The sequence below is a fragment of the Aulonocara stuartgranti genome (assembly GCF_965226115.1).
Source record: "Aulonocara stuartgranti genome assembly, chromosome: 5".
Taxonomy (NCBI): domain Eukaryota; kingdom Metazoa; phylum Chordata; class Actinopteri; order Cichliformes; family Cichlidae; genus Aulonocara; species Aulonocara stuartgranti.
This window is the reverse complement of record NC_138943.1, coordinates 14,708,627-14,734,111: the sequence shown is the minus strand read 5'-3', so window position 1 is coordinate 14,734,111 and position 25,485 is coordinate 14,708,627. Positions and strand designations below refer to the sequence as shown.

At 41.0% G+C, this 25,485-nt stretch overlaps 1 protein-coding gene across 1 annotated transcript in view; it reads right to left on the bottom strand.

Moving 5' to 3' along the window:
- Positions 1–266: 266 nt before the first annotated feature.
- The window catches only part of il17rd (interleukin 17 receptor D), a 33,926-nt gene continuing 8,707 nt past the window's right edge, over positions 267–25,485 (bottom strand). The window contains exons 2-16 of the mRNA XM_082533846.1: positions 21,155–21,209; positions 16,166–16,288; positions 12,619–12,737; positions 11,411–11,531; positions 9,830–9,874; positions 9,344–9,495; positions 6,836–6,901; positions 6,631–6,685; positions 5,602–5,712; positions 4,978–5,162; positions 4,757–4,872; positions 3,762–4,010; positions 3,124–3,678; positions 2,728–3,005; positions 267–2,531 (exon numbers count right to left, since the gene is read on the bottom strand). Of these exons, the coding sequence (XP_082389972.1) occupies positions 2,404–2,531; positions 2,728–3,005; positions 3,124–3,678; positions 3,762–4,010; positions 4,757–4,872; positions 4,978–5,162; positions 5,602–5,712; positions 6,631–6,685; positions 6,836–6,901; positions 9,344–9,495; positions 9,830–9,874; positions 11,411–11,531; positions 12,619–12,737; positions 16,166–16,288; positions 21,155–21,209 (2,358 nt within the window). The 3' untranslated portion in view covers positions 267–2,403. The remainder of the gene's footprint in view (positions 2,532–2,727; positions 3,006–3,123; positions 3,679–3,761; positions 4,011–4,756; positions 4,873–4,977; positions 5,163–5,601; positions 5,713–6,630; positions 6,686–6,835; positions 6,902–9,343; positions 9,496–9,829; positions 9,875–11,410; positions 11,532–12,618; positions 12,738–16,165; positions 16,289–21,154; positions 21,210–25,485) is intronic.

Sequence of the window (25,485 nt, the reverse complement as noted above, 5' to 3'; positions counted from 1 at the left end):
AGCTTCTGTTTATTTAAGCCTGGATGCCTCACAGCTCACAAACTATAGAGCTGTCCAGTGGCCTTTATATCAGGGAAGAGTGTTTGTTTCACCACAAGAAACTAAAACCTGTTAGTCAGCTTGAAGCATGTCAGAGTACGATCAGCCATAAAGGATATTTTGATCCAAATTATATTTTGCTACAATAAAAGCTTGCTCATATCCAAATCATCCCCAGCAGAAAGTCATGAAAAGAAAGAAAATAGAAATAACTTTTTTTAATAAGGATTTTTTATTTTCTATATAAAAGGTACTATAAAACAGTACAATTTCTAAAAACAAGTAGCTTACTAAAATAAAAGTCTAACTATACAAAATCATATCAAACATTTCCAGAGAAAAATAAAAGTTATATTTACAAGTAGGAAATGTTACATCGTCCCTTCCAGCCAACTCAAACCTGCAGATGAACCAGAAATCCTCACTCACGCATTCAGCAGCAACTCACTCTCTTGAGCTAGAAAACAATTTTTAAAAAGAAAAACTCAAAAAGCAAAATACTTTGTTCACGTAAATGATAGTCTTCCATCATTGTACATAACGTTAGCAAGGTGTACTAACATTTATGTCACTTCTTTAAACAAAATATTCGATTTTATGATCCGATAATAGTGGTCATGTTACTTTGTTACACCAACAATAAATCTTTGTCAACAAATATAAGGCATGAGTATGTTTGAAGTATTTCAAAACAAGATGTGCTTTTGAAGGTTTCTCTTTATGATGCAAATGTCTTTCAAGAAACAAGTGGGCACATTTAAATAAAAAAGGCACCTCTTAAACAAGCTTCATCTGATTCTTTATCTTATAGTATAAGTTCTTTCAGTATTTGGTCTTAAATCATGATAATACAAAATAATATTACATCAAAGCAGTCCCCCTTTTTTTGTATTTTTGCATAATGCAAGAACTAAAAGGGCAAAGGACCTTTTTTCACTCTTAAGTAAAGCACAAGAGGAACCTTTTCAGTAATGCAATCGCCATGATAAAATAGGAATAGTAAACATTACCTATGTAAGCCAGAGATTACTAAAAATGAAAGACAGTAGACAAATAAAGCATCTGTTAAGTCCAGCCTGTATGTGGCAGAAGAAATGTGAAATCTTTACTAGATTTTCCTCTCGACTTGATACACCGATAAGCAAAACAGAGAGAAAACAAAGAGACTGAAACTGAGTTACAAGAATCACCACAACCAAAGCAGATCTGAACTGTTTTGGTTTACTTGATAACATGTTTGGTCAGAGAATAGGGAAGATTTGTTTGGTTATCTGCAGCAATAACAGCTGTGGTCACTGGAAAAGCCCAGAATTGGTGCTTCCCTCTAGAAAGTCTATATCTGTCCCCTTTCTAATGCCATCGCTGTTATGAAAAAAGTCACACAACAAACATACAGCTCCAACCACCGTGTTCTCCATTATGTAATTGTGATAGCTGTTGCTATGACAGCAGCCAGGTGGGTCAAACTTCATGCTAGCATTTTTACCGAAGGTGTGAATGCAAACAGAAAAAGGAAAAAAAAGTGTCCTTGATGGTATGCACTTCTGTGGAGCAGTTACTCTGAGGGAGTTTCCCAGAAGTGTTTGGTCCAAAAGTGCTGACTGATGTCTTTAAGGTGTTTATACATTCAGCAGCTTTAAGTAAGAACTGCTTTGACAGTCCTGGGCAGCAAGTAAACTCTTTGATCAGGTTCTGCTTTATCTTGCATTTTCACATCAAAACAGTACTGGAACAGCTGGTTTGTTACAGCATCACGTTTTGGTACCTGACATCAAGTCATACATTTCTGTCTGCCAATCAGGACACTGTGGCCTGAGGCCATCTTTGGTTTGAAACGGTCACCTCTGCCAACATCTGGAGTTCCAGTCCTTCAAAAATCCTCCAGTGGACAAAAAAAAAGAAAAAAGAACTGCAATTACCAAAGTTTTCTCGTAATCAGTGATTAGCACAATTACCAGGAAATACTGCTCTAGAACACAGTGGCTACTATAGCAATCACAGTCATTACTGTTCTAGAACACAGTGGTACCACAGTTACAAAAGAATACTGTTATAGAATTCAGTGGTTCCATAGTTTTCATAGCTATTTATCAACATTCTAGAATTCAAAGGTTACCATGGTCACTATGGTCAAGTGTTTTACAACATAGTGGCTACCATAGTTACCATGGAATAGTGTTCTAGAACTCAGTGATTAACATAGTTATGACAGATCAGCATTCCAGAACTCAGTTTCTGCTTCCCACTCCGGTTCTTCCAGCTTCGCCTTCTTCACAGAGGCAACTTTTTGGTCCAAGTTGCCACATTGATTTACAAGATGACATCACCAGGCTAGCCTTCTTTTGATTGGCTGAAGGCATACCCCTACAACGATGCCACAGGTGTGAGAACAGCGTCATTTTGCTCGAGGTGATGATGGTGGTGCAGCTCAGCTTTGCACACCGTGGCAGCGCTGCAGCTGAGCGATGTGGCAGCGGGTGCCTCTTCATCACCTGAAAGACACATAGCCAAGTGTGAGCACCATGATCACCTTCAGTCTTTAAGAATCATTTACCTTTGTGCAAAAGTCACATGAGGACATAAGTCAGGGAAATTTGGCACATGCATGTTATTGAAAATGTTGCTTTTTCTACAGAACAAACAGCAAAGTTCGATTTTATAAAACATCTGTTGAGGTTGAGGCCTTACTCAAACCATAGAAAGATGATTCACTCTCAGCCAGGGAGGAGGAGTCTGCCTGGTCATGTGACAGTCCGTCCATTAAGGGAATAGAAAGCTCTGATGAAGGAACAGATGAATCATAGATGCCTGAATCACGAGGTGGGGGGATCTCTGGAACAGTGGGGCGGCCTTCATCAGCCTGTCCCTGACCAGGGGAAATGCCATCCTGGAGGATGGAAGGACCAGAGGAGGACAAGGAGGAGGAAGAGTCTTCGGATAACAGTCCAGATATTCCAGAAGCAGACCTGTAACAGAAAAAGCATCTGCAGTCAGAATAATAATAATAATAGTTATATGTTACCTGCTGTTATATCAGTGAAATTAAAAGAAAACAAAAATGAGGTGTAACACACTTTCCTTTACCTTGAATTGGGATCTAGCATGAACAGAGAAGAGTGTGGTAGGTCTGGACTGGGACAGACACCAGGACTGGGACAGGGGTCAGGGGTGGAACTGGGACTCGGGCAAAGGTTGGGATCAGGGCTGGAACCATGGGCCAGCTGGAGTACGTTCCTCCCCATCACGCCCTCCCCACTCTCCAGCGATGGCATTCGCACCACCACCTCATTCAGCACCAAGCCAGAGTCAAACCTCTGCTCAGCCTGAGATGACAAGGAGCAGGAAGGTTTGGGCGGAAGGCTCGGAGCCTGGACAGCAGCGAGAGACGGATGTTTGGAGGAAGAGTCAGGAGAGGTAGAGGATGCTCCAGCAGGAGCAAGCTGCTTTTCGAACCAGTCGGGGTTCTGGCTGATGTGCTGGTGCATGTTGCAGATGGAAACGTAGAGCGAGCGCCCGGACTTGCTTCTGAAATAGTTCCTGCGGGAAATGTTAAGAGGCTGCTGCTCACGATCAGTCAGACTGGAATGACTCGAATGGAACCGACTGAAGAGCTGAGGCAGCTGGTCCATCAGCTTGAACCTAAACAGGAAATGAAATTATTTATCAGGCTGCAAGTATTTATCATTTTCATTAAAGTTTGTATTCATTGTTCCCGTCTTTACCTGGTAGCCAGACTCAGCATGGTGGGGATGTCGCTTTCTGTAGAATAGTCAAAGTAAACTGCCATGTATCGGTTCATCTCCTGTGCCCCGCTGTCTTCGCTTTGCTTCGCCTGCCGCAGCTTCTCAGCAATCATGGCAACCGCCACAATGAACAGGTCCCCACCAACCGCAGTAATCGAAGAGCTGCTGCCATTACTACGGCGGCTCACTGGCGTCTTCCCTCGACGGCTCTTCTTTTCCACATAATAGCTGCAAAAAAACAACAGTTATGACAAAAGGGGTTGAAAAAAATATGGTAAGGAAAAGAATAAAGGTACATTTTTAGTTGACTCCTTACTTAACATTTTTTGTATTTTAGAAACCTGAAATGTTCTTGAAGAGGAAAAGGCACATGGGTATGGCAAGAAGACAAGAGAGACCAAAGGAAAGACGGAAACAAGTGAACACACAATGAAGAAAACATGACACCTGTAAAAAGAGGTGGGACAGAGGGGTGACACACTCGTCAATTAGGTTTAGAAACCTGTGAGCCTACCATAAATTAAATCATATATGCATCAGCATCTTCAACACATTTTGTGTTTTAATTCAACAATTTTAAAAGATTTTACTATAAAGTAACTACTGAACCCCTGACTTATTTGTTAGTTCAAATTCTGATGTTTACTTTTGATAAGTGTTAGAGGCATCTAGTGGCCATTTGAGGAACTGCAGCTGAAGGCACTTTCAGCGCCTCAACTGTAATATTCACAAAAAAATACAATTAAATATGAAGAAAACATTCACTCTGAGCCAGGGAGGAGAAGTCTCCCTGGCTAAATTTAAAAAAGAAGAATGAGACTTCAGAAACAAAGACTAATTAAAATTATACTGTACACTCATAAAAATTAAGCATAAAAAATAAATAAAACCAAATCAAACTAATGAAATCTAAATTCTAATAAATGTGATTGTCTGCTTATTTTTCTATAGAAACAGGAGGGTAAGGTGAGTACCGCAGGCCTTTGGAACAGACGGTGATGATGAAGTTTGCTTCATCCAGCTGTCTGCTGAGCCATGACATCTGACCCTCTTTGCACATCTCCAGGTGTTCCCACAGGTCCAACACAACCTGAACATGAGTGAAAATAATCAGATTGATTTTTTTCATGTTTTCTATATTTTTTTCCTCCAAGTCTTTTAGTGGTCCTCAGTTTCTTCTTCATGATCGTCTCACCTCACAGCAGCAGAAGTCCTGCAGGAAGAAGGCGAAGCTCTGGATGACACTGGTGTGTTTGGGACAGTCTCTGTTCGAGTAGCAGATGAAGACTTTGGGGCGGGGCCACGGCCGCTCAGTGGTCAGTGCTGCGCTGTGATTGGACGACTCGCTGCTCTCCTCATCCAGCTGACTGTAGATGTTTTCTAAAGGAGGGAAGAGAGGATTGTTTTAAAATGCAGCCATAAATTTAAAGTATGGTGACCGAAATTCGGCAACTGCATTTGAATGACAAATGACAAAAACATTAAGATAACGGGGATGTCGTGCAGTCACATTGATTGATTGACTGATTATTTATTCCGAGCATGAATACAGCTAATACTGTCTTCTAGTACAAGTGCTTGAAAAGGAGTGGAAAGAAGTAACACTTATATATTCTCACCCTTTTGTAATGCAAAGGTTTACAAGGGTAATTGCTTTATACTGTGTACACCTCTCAAGATAGTAAATCTGGGGCCAGTTGCTGTCTAAAGGAAAGAAAGTCATTTACACAGCAGATGATCATTATCACTAATCATTACTAACAATGTTAAAATGGGAAGAAACTGAGCCCCTTAAAATATGAATCATGGTTCCCCTCACCTTGCTGCTTCTTGCGACACATGACTGTGAAGAGGGTTGCAAATGCTGACATGACAACCAGCGGCACCGTGATGGCCATGGCACGGATAGGTCCCGCCCAGGGGGAGTGGACTGGAGGATGGAAACAAACATACCCATTTGTGAGGCAATTAGATCAGACTGTTATTTCAGTATTTCTTTGCCACAAAAAAATGATAGTAGTGGGCAGGGCAGAGTCAATAGGTCTGAACTGAAGTTGATGTTTCATTGTGTGCACACAATGAGAACTGATTCCTGGAGTAATCCTGACTCGTTTCTAGATCCAGTGGATACACAATCTCTCCAGTGGGTTCTGGATCTATGTCGGGGTTTCGTCTTAGTTGAGCGTGCCAGGAAAACTTCTACAGGGAGGCTACCGGGAGGCATCCTAATGTCCAACAGACTTTTTTAAACTGGGGGGGAAGCAGGATGCTGAACTTTATTTTCCTAAAATTCACCTTGGACCCCTTTGTTGTGTAGAATCAATTTTGGTTTGTAGTTACACCTCCAGCCACTAGGTGGTGCTAATTTTTTATTATAAGTTAAAGAAATCAGAAAAGTCAGAGATCCTTAATGAGCTGACAAATTAGTGAAGAGGCAAACTCCTTTCTGGCTGCCAACATGTCATTGTATTTTATTGTAGTCTATTTCCTCAATGTGGACAATGCCCTGTGCTCAGCATGTGGTAAGATGATATACAGAGTCATGGACAGACCAGAGCATTCACTGAAAACATGTCATTAATGTCTGACTATGACAGCCCCTCAGTGGCTTTAAAAAAATGGATTAAGACTGTCAGTAAATCAGGAACAGCAGTGTTGCACAGGTGGGCTATTCACAGTGGATTCAGCTCAATTATTTTTAGTGCAGTCATCGTAGGAATATTTACTTAATGGTGTATTTTTAAATCAAACTAAAGACCCAACAATACTAAAGATGAAATGGTGGGATGTCAAGGTGTCTGTGGCCGTCTTTTATATACAGCGTACTGTGTGGTTGTGTGCATCTCACCCTGGCTGACGTGGTGCTGAGTGTGCATCCTGGTGGTGTTGCTGTCATCTTTCAACTGAGGAAGAGAAGAGAAGAGAGTACTGTTTAAAACTGATCATTTTTGGTCTATAAATCATCTTCGGTGAGGACTAGGCTCCAGCAGAAACCAGTTTAACCAGCTGTGAATGCTCTAAATGGAGCTCAGCTCTGTGCTACATTCATGTACCTCTATAGTGTAGGTCCCTGGAGTGACGTCCTGGAGGATACATGTTGTTCTGGGCTGATTCACATCCTGGAAATGGTAAAACACGACACTTTAGTTTTCAATAAAGACTAACATCTGCAATTAAATTTTAGCTTCCAGATTAAATCCCAAACTCCTTCTGACAACGCACACACTTAAACAAAAGCCTGCTCAGGAGGAGAGGAGGTACAACTGAAGGCCAAAGAAGTTTTAAAAATGTTTTCAAAGCACATGGGAACAGTATATTCATCAGTTTATTGTACAAGTATTAAACAGTGGTGTCAGTATCAGTGGGGAGTTGGTGCCGCCTTAATATCAACCCTGATATAGTGACGGGACAGGTGTGCCTTTTTTCATTCTTCACAAAATTGCTTAGGAGTTGCTGTGTTACTGTGTGTGTGTGTGTGTGTGTGTGTGTGTGTGTGTGCGTGCGTGTGCGTGTGCATGTGTGTGCGTGCCGTTTGTGTGTGTATGTGTATGTGTGTGTGTGTGTGCCGTTTGTGTGTGCCGTGTGTGTGTGTGTGCCGTTTGTGTGTGCCGTGTGTGTGTGTGTGTGTGTGTGTGTGTGTGTGTGTGTGTGTGTGTGTGTCTCCTGATGGTGTTGATACTGCGAAGACAGACAAAAGAAAAGAGCTGCTGGAGCGAGATCAAGGAGGATGCAGTTAGGACGAGGCTGGAACAAAAGCTTTTCATGCCACCTTCCAGTCCGGACATGATCGGGTAGAAACTCTGGATGTGGTTGGATGAGATTTAGGGGCAAATTATAGGCTTCCACATCAAATTCATCGCAAATAAAATGTGTTTACAGCTGCTCCACATTGGCCACACGTGAAGGCGAAGTGAAAATATGACCATTATATAGAGCCGGGAAGGGGGAGGGACGACACACATTTTCACAGAAAATACTAGAAGAAACTATGAGAATAGTTTGGAGAATCAGAGAAATCACATGTTTGTAACAGACTGCTAACTTGCTATTTCAGGGTGAATCTGCCACAAGAGCCCATGTTTTAGAGCATCACACACTCTACCGCGAACCCCTCAACTGTAAAGCACCAAGCGAAGCAAAATAAGGTCCAATGATGCCTATGTCTATTAGATTCAGATAGGACTCCAATGGCCAGCAATCTCAAATGTTCTTTTCAGGCAAGTCCAAACAAATGTATTTATTGAAAGGAAAGAATTCAATAAAAACACGTCTTTACAGGGTCTCAGCAGCGACCAACAAAAGCATTTCAGTTCTTTTTGTGGTGGCAAAAAAAAAAAAAAAAAAAAAAAAAAAAAAAAGGACAGAGTAAACCCTCTTCTGTAATCTAAATAAATACATCTCTGGAAACAACAGCATTCACTTTTTACCCACAAGCTGATCTGCTTTCCAAAACAAAGAAGAAAAAACATTCTTTGGTAATTTTCCATACAGTTTAATTCAGCTTTTTCCCTCAAACGATTAAACCCTTTTTTCCAAACAAAACTTAAGAGCTTTCATGAGAAAATCTCTGGTGGTCTACAGGTACTCAATAGGCACCAATATAACCTCTTCCAGTTTAACTATCACAGAAAGAGTCCACCCAAGCTTGTCTTCATATTTTTACATGCTGTACTGCCTTTGTTTTTTGAGAAATTCAACTTACTGTTTATTGATAGAGCCCAAATTTTAATAACGTGTATGTAATAAGTCCATAGTAACCAAATACATTACTAAAAGTGAATTTTTTTACACATTTTTCTAGATACACAGTTGTCATGGGTGTGTCCCTCAAAACTGTAAACAGGAAATTTAGCTTGAGTGTGTTCATAAATGTTTGTAATGCACTCATTTTTATAAACTGTATTAAAAATAAAATGCATATGCACTTTGAAGAAACACAGCATGTACAGCAAAATTAACTATTTCCAGTAGTGCACTCAAAGTTCTACGCGTTCAGCTTATATGCGCAAAGGCACAAAGTTAAACAGTTTTCAGCAGCCGCAGTGGATCTGCGATAGGCCTTGGAGAAAAAAAATAAATAAATACTACAGCTGCTCGGGAAATGACATCATTTCTCCGCTGTTGCTGAAAACCACGTGGTAGTTCACGGTGACAACGTATATTCCAAGTGTTGTTAACAGCTGGTCAGATTGATAGAGTACCAAAGGAAACAGCGCTCTGGGACAGCTGATCTCGTGATATTTAAGTTCGGTTGCATGCAGAAAGACTTATTGCTATAATTTATTTGGTCTAGATATGGAAATGGTGATTACAAAGGGTTAAATATGATACCAGTTCCTCAGGTTCTGTCATCTCCTGCTACCCAGTATATTTTCATTCGCCTACACAGTCCTTTGAATTTGAATCTGTTTACGGAGATTTATTAGAGTATTTATTACAACAACTGTCACGTTTCTCATTAGAGGTCACCGAAAACCTGCTCGAACATGGCGGGTTTTAGAAAACTTTTATAAATCTGAACTTTACTGATGTCAAAATGTATTAAACACAGCTGATCTTACCGGTTTGCAGCGCTGCAGTTTGGAGGGTCCGTCCGGTCGCAGTTTGTAGTACAGGTAGTAGAAATGGAAACCAAAGGAGGGCGGAGCCTGATCAAAGGCCACATGAAGGCTCGATCCGAGCTGAGACACGTTCAGCGTCTTTGGTGTCCAGACTGCAAACACAAGAAATAAGAACTCTAAACTCCCACGACCTCTTAGATATTGCAATAAAACAAGTACAAGAAGAACCTTTCAAAAAATACAGCAACATTTCAGAAATGTAGGACCACATTGTTGTCTTTTTCTGCTTAAGGTCACCGTAGCCTCCCCTATTTCTCATCATTTCACCTACACAGAAAAACTTGAATCGTTTGTGCAAAAACGAATTCACAATAAACTGATCTAAGAGCGAGGCGGGGCTGGGTCCAGCTTTGGTAGTGTAACCAGCTCCCGACTAAGTCGGCCTACATGTGGCTCTGGTTATGACGACGACACTGAGGAACTTACATGGTTTGCAGACCAGGTTGTCTGATCCGAGGAGCATTTCACACGCTGTAAGGAAACAACAAAAAAACAAAACACACAGAGAGATGGTTACAAAGTTTGTTTTATTGTTCTCATTGTACAGCCTCAGTTTTGTCTCAGCTTATTAAAAAAAGGGGATGTTTTGGGAAAACTAGTCTGGCTTGGCACATAGTGAAACACACAACCTCACAGCAACTCCTAAGCTTTATGCATGTTCTGTCTTGTGATCCATTTAAACTCACTTCCAAGGTGGTGCATGCATCTCGGAGCAGTGCAGTAAATCTGTCAGTCTAGCAGCATTTTTGTTTTTATTCTGCTTCCAGTATTTAATGAACACGTTTCCATCTGACTCCACATGAAAGTAAACACTGTTTTCTTCAGGACGGTAATTTTTAGGTGTCTCAAGAGGTGAGGACACTGACGTCACGTCTCTTCATTGGCTCCCTGTTAAATCCAGGATCAAACTTAAAATTCTTCTCATATACAAGGCCTTGATAATCAGTCCCCATGTTATCTTAATGACCTGATAGTACCATATCACCCCATTAGAGCACTTTGGTCTCAGACTGCAGGCTTACTTGTGGTTCCTAGAGTATTTAAAAGTAGAATGGGAGGCAGTCTCTCCAGGCCCCTCTTCTGTGGAACCAGCTCCCAGTTTGGATTCAGGAGACAGACACCCCCTCTACTTTTAACACAAGCTTAAAAGATTCCTCTTTGATAAAGCTTACAGTTTTAGCTGAATCAGATGACCTTGAGTCCTCCCTTAAGTTATGCTGCAATAGGTCTAGACTGCTGGGGCTTCCCATGATCCACTGAGCGTTTCTTTTCACATCTGTTTTCACTCACTGCATGTTTACACCTCTGCATTTAATCATGAGTTATTATTAATCTCCTGGCCTTTTTTATCCTGTCTCCCTCCCCTCAGCCCCAACCAGTCACTGCAGTTCTGACGGAGGTTTCTTCCTGTTAAAAAGGAGTTTTTCCTTCCGACTGTTGCAAAGTGCTTGCTTATCTGATTGCTTATCTGCATTATTGTAGGGTCTTCACCTTTCAATATAAAACGCCTTAAGGCAACTGTTGTTGTGATTAAGTCTTTATACTTTAACTTTATAAATAAAACTGAATTGAACTGATTTAAATAGAAAAAGAAAACATAAAAACAAAGCATCTTGTATCTTGTTTTTGTTTATGTCGTCACATGTATTACATACCAGCTGTATATATAAACACTCACATGGTAGAGGCTTGTGCATCCTGAGGTAGCCACGCCCTAAATCATACTCTGTTTTATCGTGCCTTGGAAGCCTAAATGGGACAATTATATTATAACAAAGAAAACGTAAAACTATGCTCACCTCTAACCAGTCGTGGCAGATGGCTGCCCCTCCCTGAGTCTGGTTAAGTCTTTACCTTAAAGTGTAAAGTGCCTCGAGGTGGCTTTTTGGGATTTGGAACAGTAAGATGATGTAAGAGGCGCCTGAAAAGGCTTTTCTAAACAATCAGTGAATCAGCTGATCGGCTAAAAACTCAGTCCCATACATTTGTGAGACGTGTAGGACTCACAGTTAGTTTTGAGGAAAGACGGAGGGAAGAAGCTCTCGTTCATCTGAGATGGAAAGGGAACCACACGAACCATGTAGTCGGTGTCAAAGTTCAAACCGCTGAACGGCTGACTGCTCAGCTTCTGTACATGAAAACATTAACAAACACAAACGTTCAACGGTGAAATTAGAAGGAAATGATGAGCGACAGTCTTCAGAGGAAATGAAGTAAATCGAAATAATACAGTTTAGCAGCAATGGTAAATCTCCGAGTTAATAAAGCACAAACATGTTTGCTTCATCCATTCATCGGGAACAGTGCACATTAATTGAGGTCATTGTGCCAACATTTTTTATCTGTGGGCTGCAGGCATGAATTGATTAAAAGCAGTAAAAAAGATAAAAGCAGACTCTAATGAGCATGTATGTGGACTTATTAAATACAACATCTCAACAGAAGAGTGACTCAGTGAGCCAGCTTACACTGTGTGGTAATTATTTCAAGGCTTCAGGGCCACAGATGTTTCAAGGATTCAAGTGTTTATCTTTGTCCAGGCAGTCATGTGCGAGTTTATTGTCAGTGTCCTATAATGACGATATTTTGGAAGAATGAAGACTGCAGATTGTGTTCCTGATCTCTTACAGCACATTACCATCAGCTTAGGAGGAGATTATTACACAGCCAGCCTGCAGCGGAAAGGATTGACTGAAACCACCAAGGGAGCTGAAGTAATTTCATATCGATCGAGGGCCAAAAAGCAACAAAAAACAAAAGAATGAAGTAAAACAAATACACATAACTATATTCTGAGAGGTCTGCACAATGATTCAAACTGCTGATGTTAAGCCTAATATGCATTAACAACCCAAGAAACTGCAGATGCAGATCCAGAGGTATGCCTTATTGAGACCCAGGCTCTCTGTCCACTCCCAAGCAAACCCAGAATGGTGTCAATTACAAATCCCTATTTTGAAAATAGAAAGAATTAGGAGTGTTCGACTTGTTTATGCATGTCTGCTTCATTTTACAAAAAGTGTGCAGGGATTAACATGCTTATCCCTCAAAACAACATTTTCTTCAGGGCTCCTTGTCCCCCTGTTCCAGCACCCTCGATAGCCGCCTCTAACATGCTTACATTTGGAAGAAGCATCTTATCCTTTGAGCGATGTGCTACTGCGGGAAATGTGAAAAGCCAGCAGTTCAAAGTGTTTTTGTGGAAATGGCCCTACCGTGTTCTTGTAGGAGAAGTTGAGCTGTCGTGGGTCTTTGAGGATGAGGTGTTGACACTGTTTCCCTTCTGGATTCTTGTCCTCCAGGTAAACTCTGAAGCCTTTAATGTGTTCAATCCCTGCAGAGACGCAACAGCAAGTTCAGTCTCACCACGTCTGCATCCATCTTTTCTCTTCCTCACCAGTCTTTTCTCCTTGCCTTTTACCAACACATCCATATCCTTATTCACTCTCTACACTACACTCCTAACCAGATCTAGTTTCATTCCTACCTTCTTCTTACTCTTCTTTCTGCCTTTCCTTGTTCCCTCCTCTTCATCCATCTTTCCCCTTTTCTCTGCTGCACTCATTTCTATTGCACAGTTAAGTAAATGTTCTACTGTATTAGTAGCCCTTTGATTTGAGGTGGGATTTTTAGGTGGTCATGGTAGAGTTGCATGAACATACCTTGATATAAACACAGGAGAAATAGGTTTAACGTAATACCTTGCCAGTGCGTGCTTGTCACAGCTAATCGACAAACTTACTGTCAGAAAAAGGCAAAAGACTGAAAAGGTGGGAATCTGATGTGTTGTGCCACTTTTGTGCATGAACTCCGGACATCATGGGGATAATACAGTTTGTGGACTTTCTTCTGTTATCCTTTCTGATACGTAACACACAGCAGGAGACTCCGAAGCATGAGTCATCTGCAGACGTATTCTCACTGCCAGAAACACATGTTGTTTTTGGTGCAAGTGTTGCCTGAATCGAGGCCACAGGTCAACCGTTGCTTACTGTGAACTCAGTGGACTATTACTTGTGGTATTCTCACTTTGTACTAAGGAGCTGGGAGATTAAAGACCACTAAACATCTTGCGATTTGCAGTGTCAACATTAACTCTAAACAGTACTATAAAATCTTGCATTTAGTTATGAAAAATTATATTTGATGTAGAGAAAGGAAAGTAGCACTAATAAGCAGTAGGGCAAAGACGATACCTTAATCAGTGATTATGAATGGGCACATAGCAGCTAATAGCCTAATTTTCTTCTTTACAGTCTTGCCAACTCTTTCAGGATGCTTCCTTCAGCTAATCTTTTTGTGCCCTTTCCTCAACTCTTCTTTTCAGACCATGAAAGGTCTAACTGGTTTTGATACCTGGTACTTTTCTACAGCTTATTTTACATTACAGATAGTAACCAGTCAGTGTAGCTGGGAATCATCCCAGCTAAACAGCAACCAGTCACGGCAGATAGCTACAATTAAAAACCAAATAGTGTGTAGAGCTAATTCACACAGTGATAACAAGGCCTCAAACCTACCCTTGTTTCCTTCTTTCCTGTGCCTCCTTATATCTCCGCCTATCCCCCAGTTCTCATTTTTCTCCCCCCTCCACTCTGTTCCTTCATTTGCATGCATCTCCTCTCGTCTCCACCCTCCTTATTTTCAGTCCTCTTCACTTCTCCTACAATCCTCCACTCCTTAAACCCCCGTCACTCCTCTTTGAAAGCACACCTGTCTTTTAATTATACCTATACATCGACCGGACATGTTTTTCATATTAGCTCTCCAGGAGAAAGACAGGGAACATGAGAGAGAGATGCAGCAGAACAGGTTTTTCTGTCCTGAGGCATATTTCTGAACACCTCTCTCGCTCCCTCTTTGTGAGTCGTGGATGTTTTGCATTTTAACAGCAGAAGCAGCCTGAGGTCACAATTGATCTGTTTTTCTTTCTCTCCTTCTCTTCAGTATAAATTTGGACAATCTTTATTCAAACTCAATAGCAATCAAACAAGAACCACGAGTATCTGTTTATCACAAATACAAATCTAAAAAGACCCCTTTTCACCTCTTTTATAAGATCGGACACATGTAAAGAGTTTATTGTTTGTGGTGGACGGTATTTTTTGTAAGTCGATCGAGTAGTCTGAATTGTGGCATGAATGGTTATGTTGCCTCACAGGAAAGAGTTTCTTGCGTCACCCGGGGCCTTTCTGTGTGGATTTCCTACAGGTACTCCGGTTTCCTCCCACCCCCCAAATACAAGTTAAAGTTAATCTGTGATTCTATATGGGCTCCGCATGTGAGCAAGGGAATAAAATCTATAGAAAAAAAGAGTGAAAGTACAAGTAAAAGTAGCTTGTAGTTGAGTTGCTTTAAGTGATCAGCAGTAGATGCTCTACTGCATCTCTCTCTCATGTTCCCTGACATTATTTTTGAAGATTAAATGCAGCTGCAAGAAGTTAAACGCTAAGACTAGGCTCAGTTTAATGTGATGATGCTAAATGTCTCCAACAACTAGTCTTATTTATCCCTGGTACGTAACATGTAGAAGCTTTGCCTTCTCTGGGAAAAACACAGTGGAAATATCTAACCAGCTATCCATTCATCTGTTATTTGCCACTTATCCTGTGTCGTTTGGGCAGCAGCTTAAGCAGAGATACCCAGACCCTCCTCCAGCTCTTCTGGATGTCCCCAAGCCAGAGAGCGATAATCTCTCCAGATTGTCCATGGCCTGCCCCCAGTGACAGAGCTGCTCACCCCAAGGGTCTCTAAGGCTGAGTCCAGCCACCCTTCCTACAGCTCGTGACCACAGCTGGGGGTGGGAATGTAGATCGACCAGTTGACAGCTTTGCTTTCATGCTTAGTTCTCTCTTCACCACAACAAACCTGTACAGCATCACTGCAGACACCACACCAATCACTCGTGACCAAGACCGCAAGACTCCTACTACTCCTACCCGGGGGAAGCAGCTTGTTCCCAAACCAGAGTGGGCAATCCACTCTTTGCTGGCTAGGAACCATGGCCTCAGACTTGTGACTCAGCACACGGTGGAGGTCATGGCTCAAGGAAGCTGACAGACTCACACAAGATCCTGAGACCTCCGAATCCGACAACCTCCACCCCTTTAAGAATTCTGTCCATGAAAGTTCTGAATGGGATCCGTGAACCAACTTCAACCTAGAATGAGTCCAACTTAATGCTGGCAATGCAAAACAAGCTCTCACTGCAGTTAACAACAATTAGTCACAGACCTTAATTCGGGTGACCAGAAAAAGAAAAAAGTCTTCCTGCCCAACTCCCTAATTTTACTCATCTGGTGCGCCACAGCCTTCAGCCTTGTTTCAGATAAATTCTGGGTTTGTCGGTAAAGTCTTGGCTGTCTTACAGCAGTAACCTTAAGCTGTGCAGATCTCAAAGAGGAAATCTGGCAACATGTGAGTATGACATGGAGAATTTCAGGGAGATTTCTGCCTCTCCCTCTCTGTGTGAGAAAACAACGGGCCGTTTTGTCACAGAGAGGGAGAGGCAGCAGAGGTTCACCTTACACTGTGCGCACACACATTCCTTCACGGTCAAATCGCGGCATTGTTGTGTGAGATGCGATCCTCTTTCCCTCTCTTTCCGGCCCCGATCAAAGGGACACACACGCACAGAGCTGGGTAATCTTACGATTTGAGCACTTTGAACTTTCTTGCTCTTCCCTCAACTTTCCCTGTTCTCTCTCTAAAACTGTCTCTCCGGATGATCGTGCAAACAGGCAGGCCGACAGGTAAACAGACCTAGTGGGCTCGCAGACCAGTGGACAACCACGGCGGCCTGATCGTCGCAGGCTAGATGACTGAAGGAGACGTTGGTGACCTCACGGATCATGTGCTTCCCCAGTGGGTAGTTTAATGAGCAGTCTGCAGAGAGAAACAGAGAGATATGAAGAGATTAACAACAGCACAGAGAGCCGCACTTTAACAAAAGATTTAATGGTTCTTGAAACAGAAATCTGAGCCTGATGGACAGAGTAAAGATTAAAGACTGCAGTTAACATCTTCACAGCCATTTAAGGACCATTCAGGCTCAATTCCAGATTCTTGCAGGAAGGTTATGGACTTTTGTCAACTCTGCCGATTCTTTTATTATAGTTTCCAGCTTATTACCATCCATAAGTTAAAATCTAAAATTAAGTATCTTGAAATTTCTACTTAGCAGCTAAAACATCTGAGAAAACAACACAAAATTGAGAGAATAACTTGAAAAAATGGGAAAATAAACAAATAAAACCATAAAACTATACAAACTATAGGTACAATAGACCAAGATCATGCTAAAATGAAGCATTTGTAATTCTGAATTTAAAATATAAGAAAGTTTATGGTCCAGAGCTCTGGTGGGAGATGCTCTGCGCTACTGACCTTTCCTTAATGGTCAGGCTTAAACTCAGACATTTATTTCTATTCTTAGGTCCATATGTCGTCTTTTCATTTCAACAGCTCCATAAACCTCCTGGTTAAAGTTTCTGCAGCCAATCAGGAGAAAGTTAGACTTAAAGGGCGGAGCTAAAACAGCTTGTTTGAACTAAGTTAAAGAAGGCTTAATTTGAACTGTGAGTTGTTTAAAGCTACTTTAATGAGAGTCCAGAATGACTGAACATAACAGCTCTACTTTTTTAAAAGTCATACGATTGACATCTTTTGTGTGTGTGTGTGTGTGTGTCATTATCTTTAGATAACCCTCTAAGGAGATACTTTGAGTTAAATTAAGAAATGCATTATTAGCAGATTCCACAGCTGTCTGATCTGTCATCCATATTTTATTAACCGCACCTTCATTAATTCAGTCGCTCTGGGTTGTTTGTCATTCACCTCCTCTCGTCTCCAACATTTCTCTTGTTTTATCTTGAGAGACACGAAGTTGGAGGGGCGGAGGAGGAGGAGCAGCCAGCCATGAACCGAGAGGGATCGGAGGAAAAAAGATGGACTTAGGATGTAGAAAGAAAAGAGGCGTGAACTCAGACACGACTGACTGCTCCCCTTTCCTCCTGCTAACCATCGATTGACAGAAGTGAGGAAGAGGAGGAAGAAGCTGGGAGAGAAGAGCTTATAAAAGATGGAGACGGATGAGAGAACGTTAGACACGAGTCACTGCTCCTCTTGCTCTCGCCTCTTCATCCTCCTCAAAGCAGGGTCATGTTCAGGGCTAAAGGAGAAGGTCACAGCTGGTTGCTCCTCTTCCTCCATCTTCCGTAGGATGTATGGAGGAGAGGAAGGCTGCAGTTCTTTTTACTCTTCTTCCTCCTTCCCTAATCTTTGGTTTCAGCATTTATAAAACAAAGCAGTGTAAAGACAGAAGAACGAAAAGAGGGCTAAAGTTCACTGCAAACGTTTTCTTTAGCTGTCCCCTTTTTTCTTCCTGTTCGCTTTCCAATTTAAGAAGCATAGGAGGAGGCGCTCACACAAAGCACAGAAAGAAGAGGAGGCTGAAGGAGACCATCACAGTTGCTCCATTTATTTGTGCATCCTCATCTTCTTTCAATGCTTCATCCTTCAAAGTAGAATTATGACAACTTGAACCTACTGTTTTTAAAGTATCAGCTTCAGCTGACGTTCTTCTGAAGCAGATTTCAGTCTGAGTAAAAAAATTAGAATTATTCAATGACAGTGAGGCACTGTCAGATTTCTAAAATGCATAATCTTTAGTTTTGGTTAAATCCTCTGGAGCATGTCACGCGGTTTGAGGCACTCCGACTGGATGCTCAAATCCTGGACATACTGTCAGCAAACGAAGACCAAAGCCAACAATTAGTTACCATTCAGTTAATTTTCTGAACACTTTTGTCAGCTAGGGAGGGCTGGAACCTATCCCAGCTGGAGCAAAATCCGTGGACATAGCTATGTTGAGATCATCCATGGAGAATAAAACTCAAATAAATGTTTTGACTAGCTTTGCTTTTTAAAACTAGGCTCCAGTTTCGGCCCCCTGAAACTGGTGTATTAAGTAAGTGCTGAAACCAGCAACAAAGACCTTAAATCTTTCCTCTCATCAGGAAAGTGTTTCCTAAGGTTATCGAAGGAGCTGAAGGATGGACTTCGATGCAGTCACACTTCTTTCTTATCATGACCAGAGGAGACATGGATTTGTACAGGTATAAGGCACCTGTTCACTTCTATATGAAGCTCGCTATCTTCATATGTCAGCCTCGGTTACACAAGGAAGTGTGATGTCAGGTTTGAAATAATCTGAAAGAGGAGGTCTAATATTGTGGCAAAAATGTTTTCACGATTAATGACGGCTGGGACGTGAGCAGTTTATGGGTGCGTCTGTAAGTTAGAGCTACAGAAAATATCCCAAACACGACACTGGACAGGTATCTGACAGAGCTTACAAATGTACGGTTTTAATTTGACAAAATATCCAGGAGTTTTTAAAAATCCCGGACATCACAGTTTTTAAATGTGCATTTGTTTGAATGTGTGGATTAAAAAAAACATTTTGATCACTGGTGAGAATTTCCCACAGCAGGATGGTGTGTTTGCAGCAAAGATGATAAACCCATCACCAAATACATAAATAAATAAACTATCCTCAACGTATTGCTGATCCTACAATCCTTTCTAGGGAACCTACTGGAGGTCAAAGGTCACCCTGCTTTATAATTCCCATGACATCACTTCCAGCAAAGAGAGGGTGTGAGAGAGGAAGCCTCTGGCTCTCCTTGATCCTCAAACTACTGAGGTGTGACACACACACACACACACACACACACACACACACACACACACACACACACACACACACACTCTGATTGTCATGCTAAAACACTTGAGCGCTTCACTTTAGCTCCAAGCGTGTTTTCATTTCATCTGATCTTCAGAATTCACATGATCTTCTGACCTCTGACCCACACGTCATTGCTTACATAATATGTGTTAAAGCTAGATTAAATGAAAATCAGAGAAATGGAAGAAACTCCCAAGACGACCCTCAGACAAAAGAATCACATTCTGTTAATAATGCAGTTTGACATTTTGGGTAATACGGGGTGATTTGGTTTAATCTGCAGATAAATGTCAGCAAATACAAACCTACATAATGTTAGCGTAGCATAAGTGCTGGAGACACAAGGAAAGAGCTGACCTGACTGTGTCCAAACACAGGGGAGGAAATCTTTAAGAAATCAGACTCACTCTAATTTTTAAAAAACTGAACCTGTGAATCAACTCAGAATCACTGAACACAGGAACTGCAGTTACGGCACAAACAGTTAATAAATTAAAGCTGCTGCTGCACTTTTCCCTCGTGCACAGTTTTAAACTAACTTTGAAACTATACAAAACATCTTGGATCTTACAGAAGGAGGAAGGAGGACTTTTTACATTTATTAGATGAAACACGGAATAATCTCCACCAAGGTTGAAGTTGTTGTCCACTCCATCCATGTATCAAGTCCCTAGATCCAAATACAGGTTTTCTTATTTAAATTTAATCTGTATTTATGACAATATTTTTCTCTATCGCACAAATATAACAATTTTTTTTTTCAAACTCCTCAATCAACACGAGCAAACTCCATAAAATAGTTAAACCGCATGTAGTTGTTAGCTGCAGGGGTTGCAATAACACTGCAGACAACACACACACACTTTCTGAGGGATCTGAAAGCGTTTCCTCGCTCATGGTCACAGACAAAGAAGGGAGGGAGGGATCGGCCACGGTTCAGGAACTTGACTTTTACAGAGAAAAGAACAAAAGAAGAAGAGGAGGCGCAGGGTGGTGGTGGAAAAGGTGGAGGAGGAGGACAGAGGAGATGATGTGGGCGAGGGTAAGGAGGGCTTGCAGATTTTCATATCAAATATGACAGAAAATAAACTATTTTATGATCAAATTGATCTTTGTGAAAGATTTTAGGTTTACCCTCAGAGGAACGAGTCACACCTGTGGAGGATTTTAAGTGTCAAATACAAAACGATCTCCATAAAATGCCTGCATGAAAGCTCTCTTCTAGTCTGTAACACTTCAAATTTGATATTATAATGTGATTTTATTTGGATTAACTAATAAATACCTTGAAATTCAAGTTAGGTAGAGCAAACATAATCAGAACTAGATTAGATTATTTTTTGTTATATATTCTAGAGGCTGATGTTAAACATGGCCAGAGAGTCCAGTAATGAGGTCTGCAAATTTAACTGGTCTTAACACTTTGGACTGTTTTTTGCCATCTCAGTCTCACACAGCTCAGCTCATTAAGTTCAAAGCTCATGTTTACAAGGGGAAGCCAATCAGAAAGAAGCTGACTTTGAGGGGTGAAGAGATGAAGCAGCTTCTTTTATACATGGACTTGCTACGACCCAATGTAAGATAAACAAGGATTATAATTGAACAGCAACACATGGAATCTACCTCAACCCCCCCCCCCCTTTCAGACAACATCTGATGACCTTTCTTGTACCCATAGTGACAAGTTTTGACACCTAAGTATGTATCAATAAAAGTGGTTTCATGACCATTAGAATAGTTTACAGATCATCTTCTTGCAAACTTCTGATGAACACACAATTATTTTGTTCTGTAAGCAGGCCTGAAATATGACGGACACCAGCAGAGCTTCGATGCTTCCTTACTCCTAGTATGCTTTTAATGGGTAAAGATTTAAGAGAGTACACCTGATGCAGACAATGCAATGTGCAAACCAGAGGAAATGTACCATGTGTGCTACAATTTTTGCTACATTTAGTCAGCCACTTTGTGCAGATTTACGATGTTTAAGAGAAACTCACTGTCGGCTCTGAAGGTAACGGCCAGCCTGCGGCCTCCATCTGCACCTGAAGGTACCTGAGGGAGAAAACAGAGATATATGAGACATATGAAAGTAACCACTCCTGGTGACAGGCGTGAAAAAGCTTAAACTTTTAGCAGAAGATTATGCAAACCAGTCACCTAGCATGGCTGTTTCACTTCTTTTTAACAAAATGACAATAACGGTGAACAGACATTAAGTCTACTTGCTTTCTAGCCATGCAGATGTAAAAGCCATGACTTGGTCTTAAGATGGTGTCAGCAGTGGAAATCTTAGCAATAATTACATTTTTGTAAGATAAAAGCTGGCGCCTGAGAAAGGTCACCAAATCTCCATTTAATAGACAGGACTGGGCTATCCTTGCAACCTCACCCATGAGGTCTATTTAATACAAAGAACAGCAGATACAGTAACACATGATGAGCAGCAAGATAAGACGAGACATCAGCTCCCTTGTGAGCTACAATTACCCAGAAGCCCATTCTCCATGTTCCCACACAAAGATGAGGACTTTCTTTACGCATGTTTCAGCCTCGACTGTTTCAGCAGTTTTACGGCTTTGACCCTTTTTTATGTTCTCACACACACACACACACACACACACACACACACACCCACCCCTCAGGTTTATTACAGAGGTGTCAGACTGGTCTCACACACCTGAAACCAATCAAAGAGACACCCAGCTGAGTGTGTGCGAGTGTTACTGACGGTGTGCTGTTTATTAGCAGCCACTGTACCTCACAAATACAACCCATCCATACAAAAAGACACACACACTTTTAATGACATACTTGTGAAGTCCTTCATTGTCCAGATCGCAAAACACCTAAAGGCAACACAACAATGATAAAAATAAATAAATAAAATAGTCCGCACAGACACACACAACGTTTCATCTAATCATGTTTGCATTAATCATACGCTGTGCTTTAAGTTGGCCTCTGCTGTATGAACTTTGACCTTTAGAATTTTATATGCTGCAGTGTGTGCACGTGTCCCGCTGGCAGCATGAACTAAAAGGCTAATTAAAAATCAAGGGGGACGTTTTTTCCACCAACAGCACAGAGGGAGGAAAAAAAAAAAAAGGGACTTCCTGGTTTCTTGCACTGACCCACAAAAACCTGGTTTTGCATGGAACTACATTTTTGCTAAAAACGTACGAGATAAAACATAATAACAAGTAAATAATTTTACATCACAGGTCAAGTACTCATTGCGAACACACATTTAAATTCCTCAAATTAGATCGTTCACTCTGGTATGAATCAGTTAGACGTTACAAGTTTGTCAAGTTTTAACAGCAGTGTCACCACAGCCTCTGTGACTGACAGGTTGAGTTTTCCGTGTCACACCGTAGCAGTAAGCACTGTTTACGGTGTTTGTTTACAATGCACGGTGCACGGTGTTTGTTGCTGAATTCACTTGTCAACAGTTATTATTTTGCTGTGCTGCAGTGGACAAACTGACAAGCATCAGTGGTTTTATTATGATTAAATAAAATAACTCATGAGAATCACACGTTGTCTAAGAAAAGGGAAAAAAAGTTTTTTTAATCAAATAAACAAACTTAATATTCTAAAATGCAAAAAAATTAATGTGCCGTGACGCCGCTGCTGGCACTTCTTAAAGTCACCAATGTTTACTTAACTTGACTATTCAAGATATCAGACTTCAGTCATTCTAATTTTTTTATATTTTTTTCTAAGTAATAGTCTATTTAATAGTGATGTCTTAATACATAAATTATAATTAAGACAGTACTTTTGATCCGCTCCTACTCTGTTATGGGTTTTGCATTACAACATTTCCTGTATCTCTTCAAACACTCCAGCATCTTACAGGACAGAAACACTTGACTTGGCTCTGATCTTCACTGTCTGACAGTCCATTATGAATTTATTTGTTTCCAATCCAAAGCAAATGTTATTTTGGTAAGCAAATTTAAGGTTGATCATTTAACATGGTATAAACATTGTGTCTTCAATAATTAACAAATAAGTAAAAGCCATCCAATTGGGGGTCAGGCCCAGACTGACTATATTGGCCATCGTGCAAGGGCAGAAAATCTGCAGTGGCACTAAGAGAAAAGTGAGGCCCATGCGACAAGCTTAGCTACAGGAAGAGCAACGAAGGGCCAAAGCAGGCATCCAACCTACACCTCGACTGCGTACCATTCAAAGCTGAACAGCTAGCAGACCTCTGTTGATCTGAAGGTAAAAAGCATCGACTGGTTCACCTACAGAAAAAAAATGTTGTGACATTTACTGAGATCCTGTCAAATAAAGGCTCCTTTTTTTTTGTCTTTTTGGGTCAAGGTGAACAAAACAGCAAGAGACAAAGGCACACCGGAAAGGAAAGGGGTGCACCTAATTTATAAAACAAGAATTGGAAATTCACTGGTATTTGTGTAGCACTTTTCTAGTCTTACTGAAGACTCAACTTACTTGAGACTACAAGGTAGATTTAACCATACATTCATTAAGTGCTTTACCCACCCAGCCCTGATTCTAAGGGGCTAAATCTCAGCGTTTAGTAAAAGGTGTCTTGTTCATTTCACACTCCAACTAATGGCAACTCTAAGCTATCCTAAAGTTACCCAGCTGTGTAAAAACACCTGGAGTTTTTACTAACTTGCATATTTAGATAATTCAGAATTAACGAACTATTTCTACCCCTCTTCACCACCAGTTAAACCGCCCACCGCTGTGAGTCAAACTTTAATACTTTACAGCAGACACACACACAAAAAGCTTTTTTTTCCTGTTGCCAGGTGTTTCTCACTAGTAATAATCATTATGCTTCTCCCCTGCAAATATCCACACACACAAAAATACGCACATCCCCTGAGGCCCGAGCAGACATGAATCCACATCAGTAAACAACTGAAAATACAAGTAGTTCATTATCACTCACAATAAATGACCGGATGAGCAGCTGTTTGACATCCTGTCCGCAGACACATAAACAAACCAGTCCAAAAAAAAAAAAAAAAAAAAAAATTCACTTTTTCAGACAAGAAGAACAAAACTCTTTAAACAACATAAAAACTTTTGAAGAAACACTGAATTTCCCTTGGGAATCCCCAAACATCACTCACACACACACACACAAAATCAGTTCCTGTGGTAATCAGACAGCTAATTGCAGGCTCAGTTAGTTGAAACAGTAATTAATCAGCGCACACAAGGGAGGAAAGGATCTAAGGACTCAGGAGAGGAATGGGGGAGTAAAGGATGATGGGAGAAGTAATGACCGAGCCTGCAGGGAAGGAAAAAGGGAAGGAAGGAAGGAGGAAAGAAGAGAAGGAGGGATCTGATTAAACAGGAACTTCTTCAATTACAGCTTTTAAGGTTCACTTAGCAGACTTCTCCTCTGCTTCGTTTTGTTTGGGCCAGCCAGACCAGTTCCAGATGTGGGGACAAACTCCCAGCTGACCTCTAATCAACATACTCCTCCTGGGCTGAAGCATAAACAAAAGTTCCGTTCAGGGGAGGAAGATTAGAGGAAGATTAGAGCTGCACGATGAGCTGAAGTGCCTGCAGAGCAGAGCGTCTGTCAGGCACCATCACTTATGATGCTGCTCACTTGTTTCTCAGATATTTTCAGATTTAAATCACAGATTTCAAAACGCAGTTCCATTTAAGCTCATGTGCAGCTACTTGGGTTTAGACAACATTTTTTCCACTTCTTCCAGAATTCATAAATGTCCATCAAGCTGCAGTTCAGGCAGCTCAGGTCCTAATGTTCAGACTTCTCTCCAGTTTTGTCCATATGCTTTACTAGGGTGTAACATGCTCAACAAAAGGGGGGTTAAAACCTGGTTAGCAATCAGTCTTCATAGAGTCATTTATGTTATCTTATCTTTATCTACTTGCTAACTCTGCCGTCATTGGGTATTTCCGTATTAAAATGGTCCTTGAATTCCCAAAAGCAAACAAACACTGGGCAAAAGCAATCACCACAGAGTTAAAAACAGTCCAAACTCTTTCAGTGTTGCTGTTCTTCCAGGTGCTACAATAAAGTTTAACATCCTTCCATCAATGAAAAAAGAAGACGTAAAGCTTTCAGCTGAATTGCAGGCAGGAAGTCTCCATAAAAAGCTGACTTACCATGTACTAAGTGAAGTATTTCTAAAAATCATACAGCACAACTGTAACTTTGAACTTCACATGTAATGATGGGCTAACTAATGGTTAAGCTAATATACACATTAGATATGCTACACATGGACAGTGCTAATAAAAAGCAGAGGAGGCCGAGAGTTTTTCCAGGCTCGTGGTAATTAAAAATAAATAAATACAAATAAAA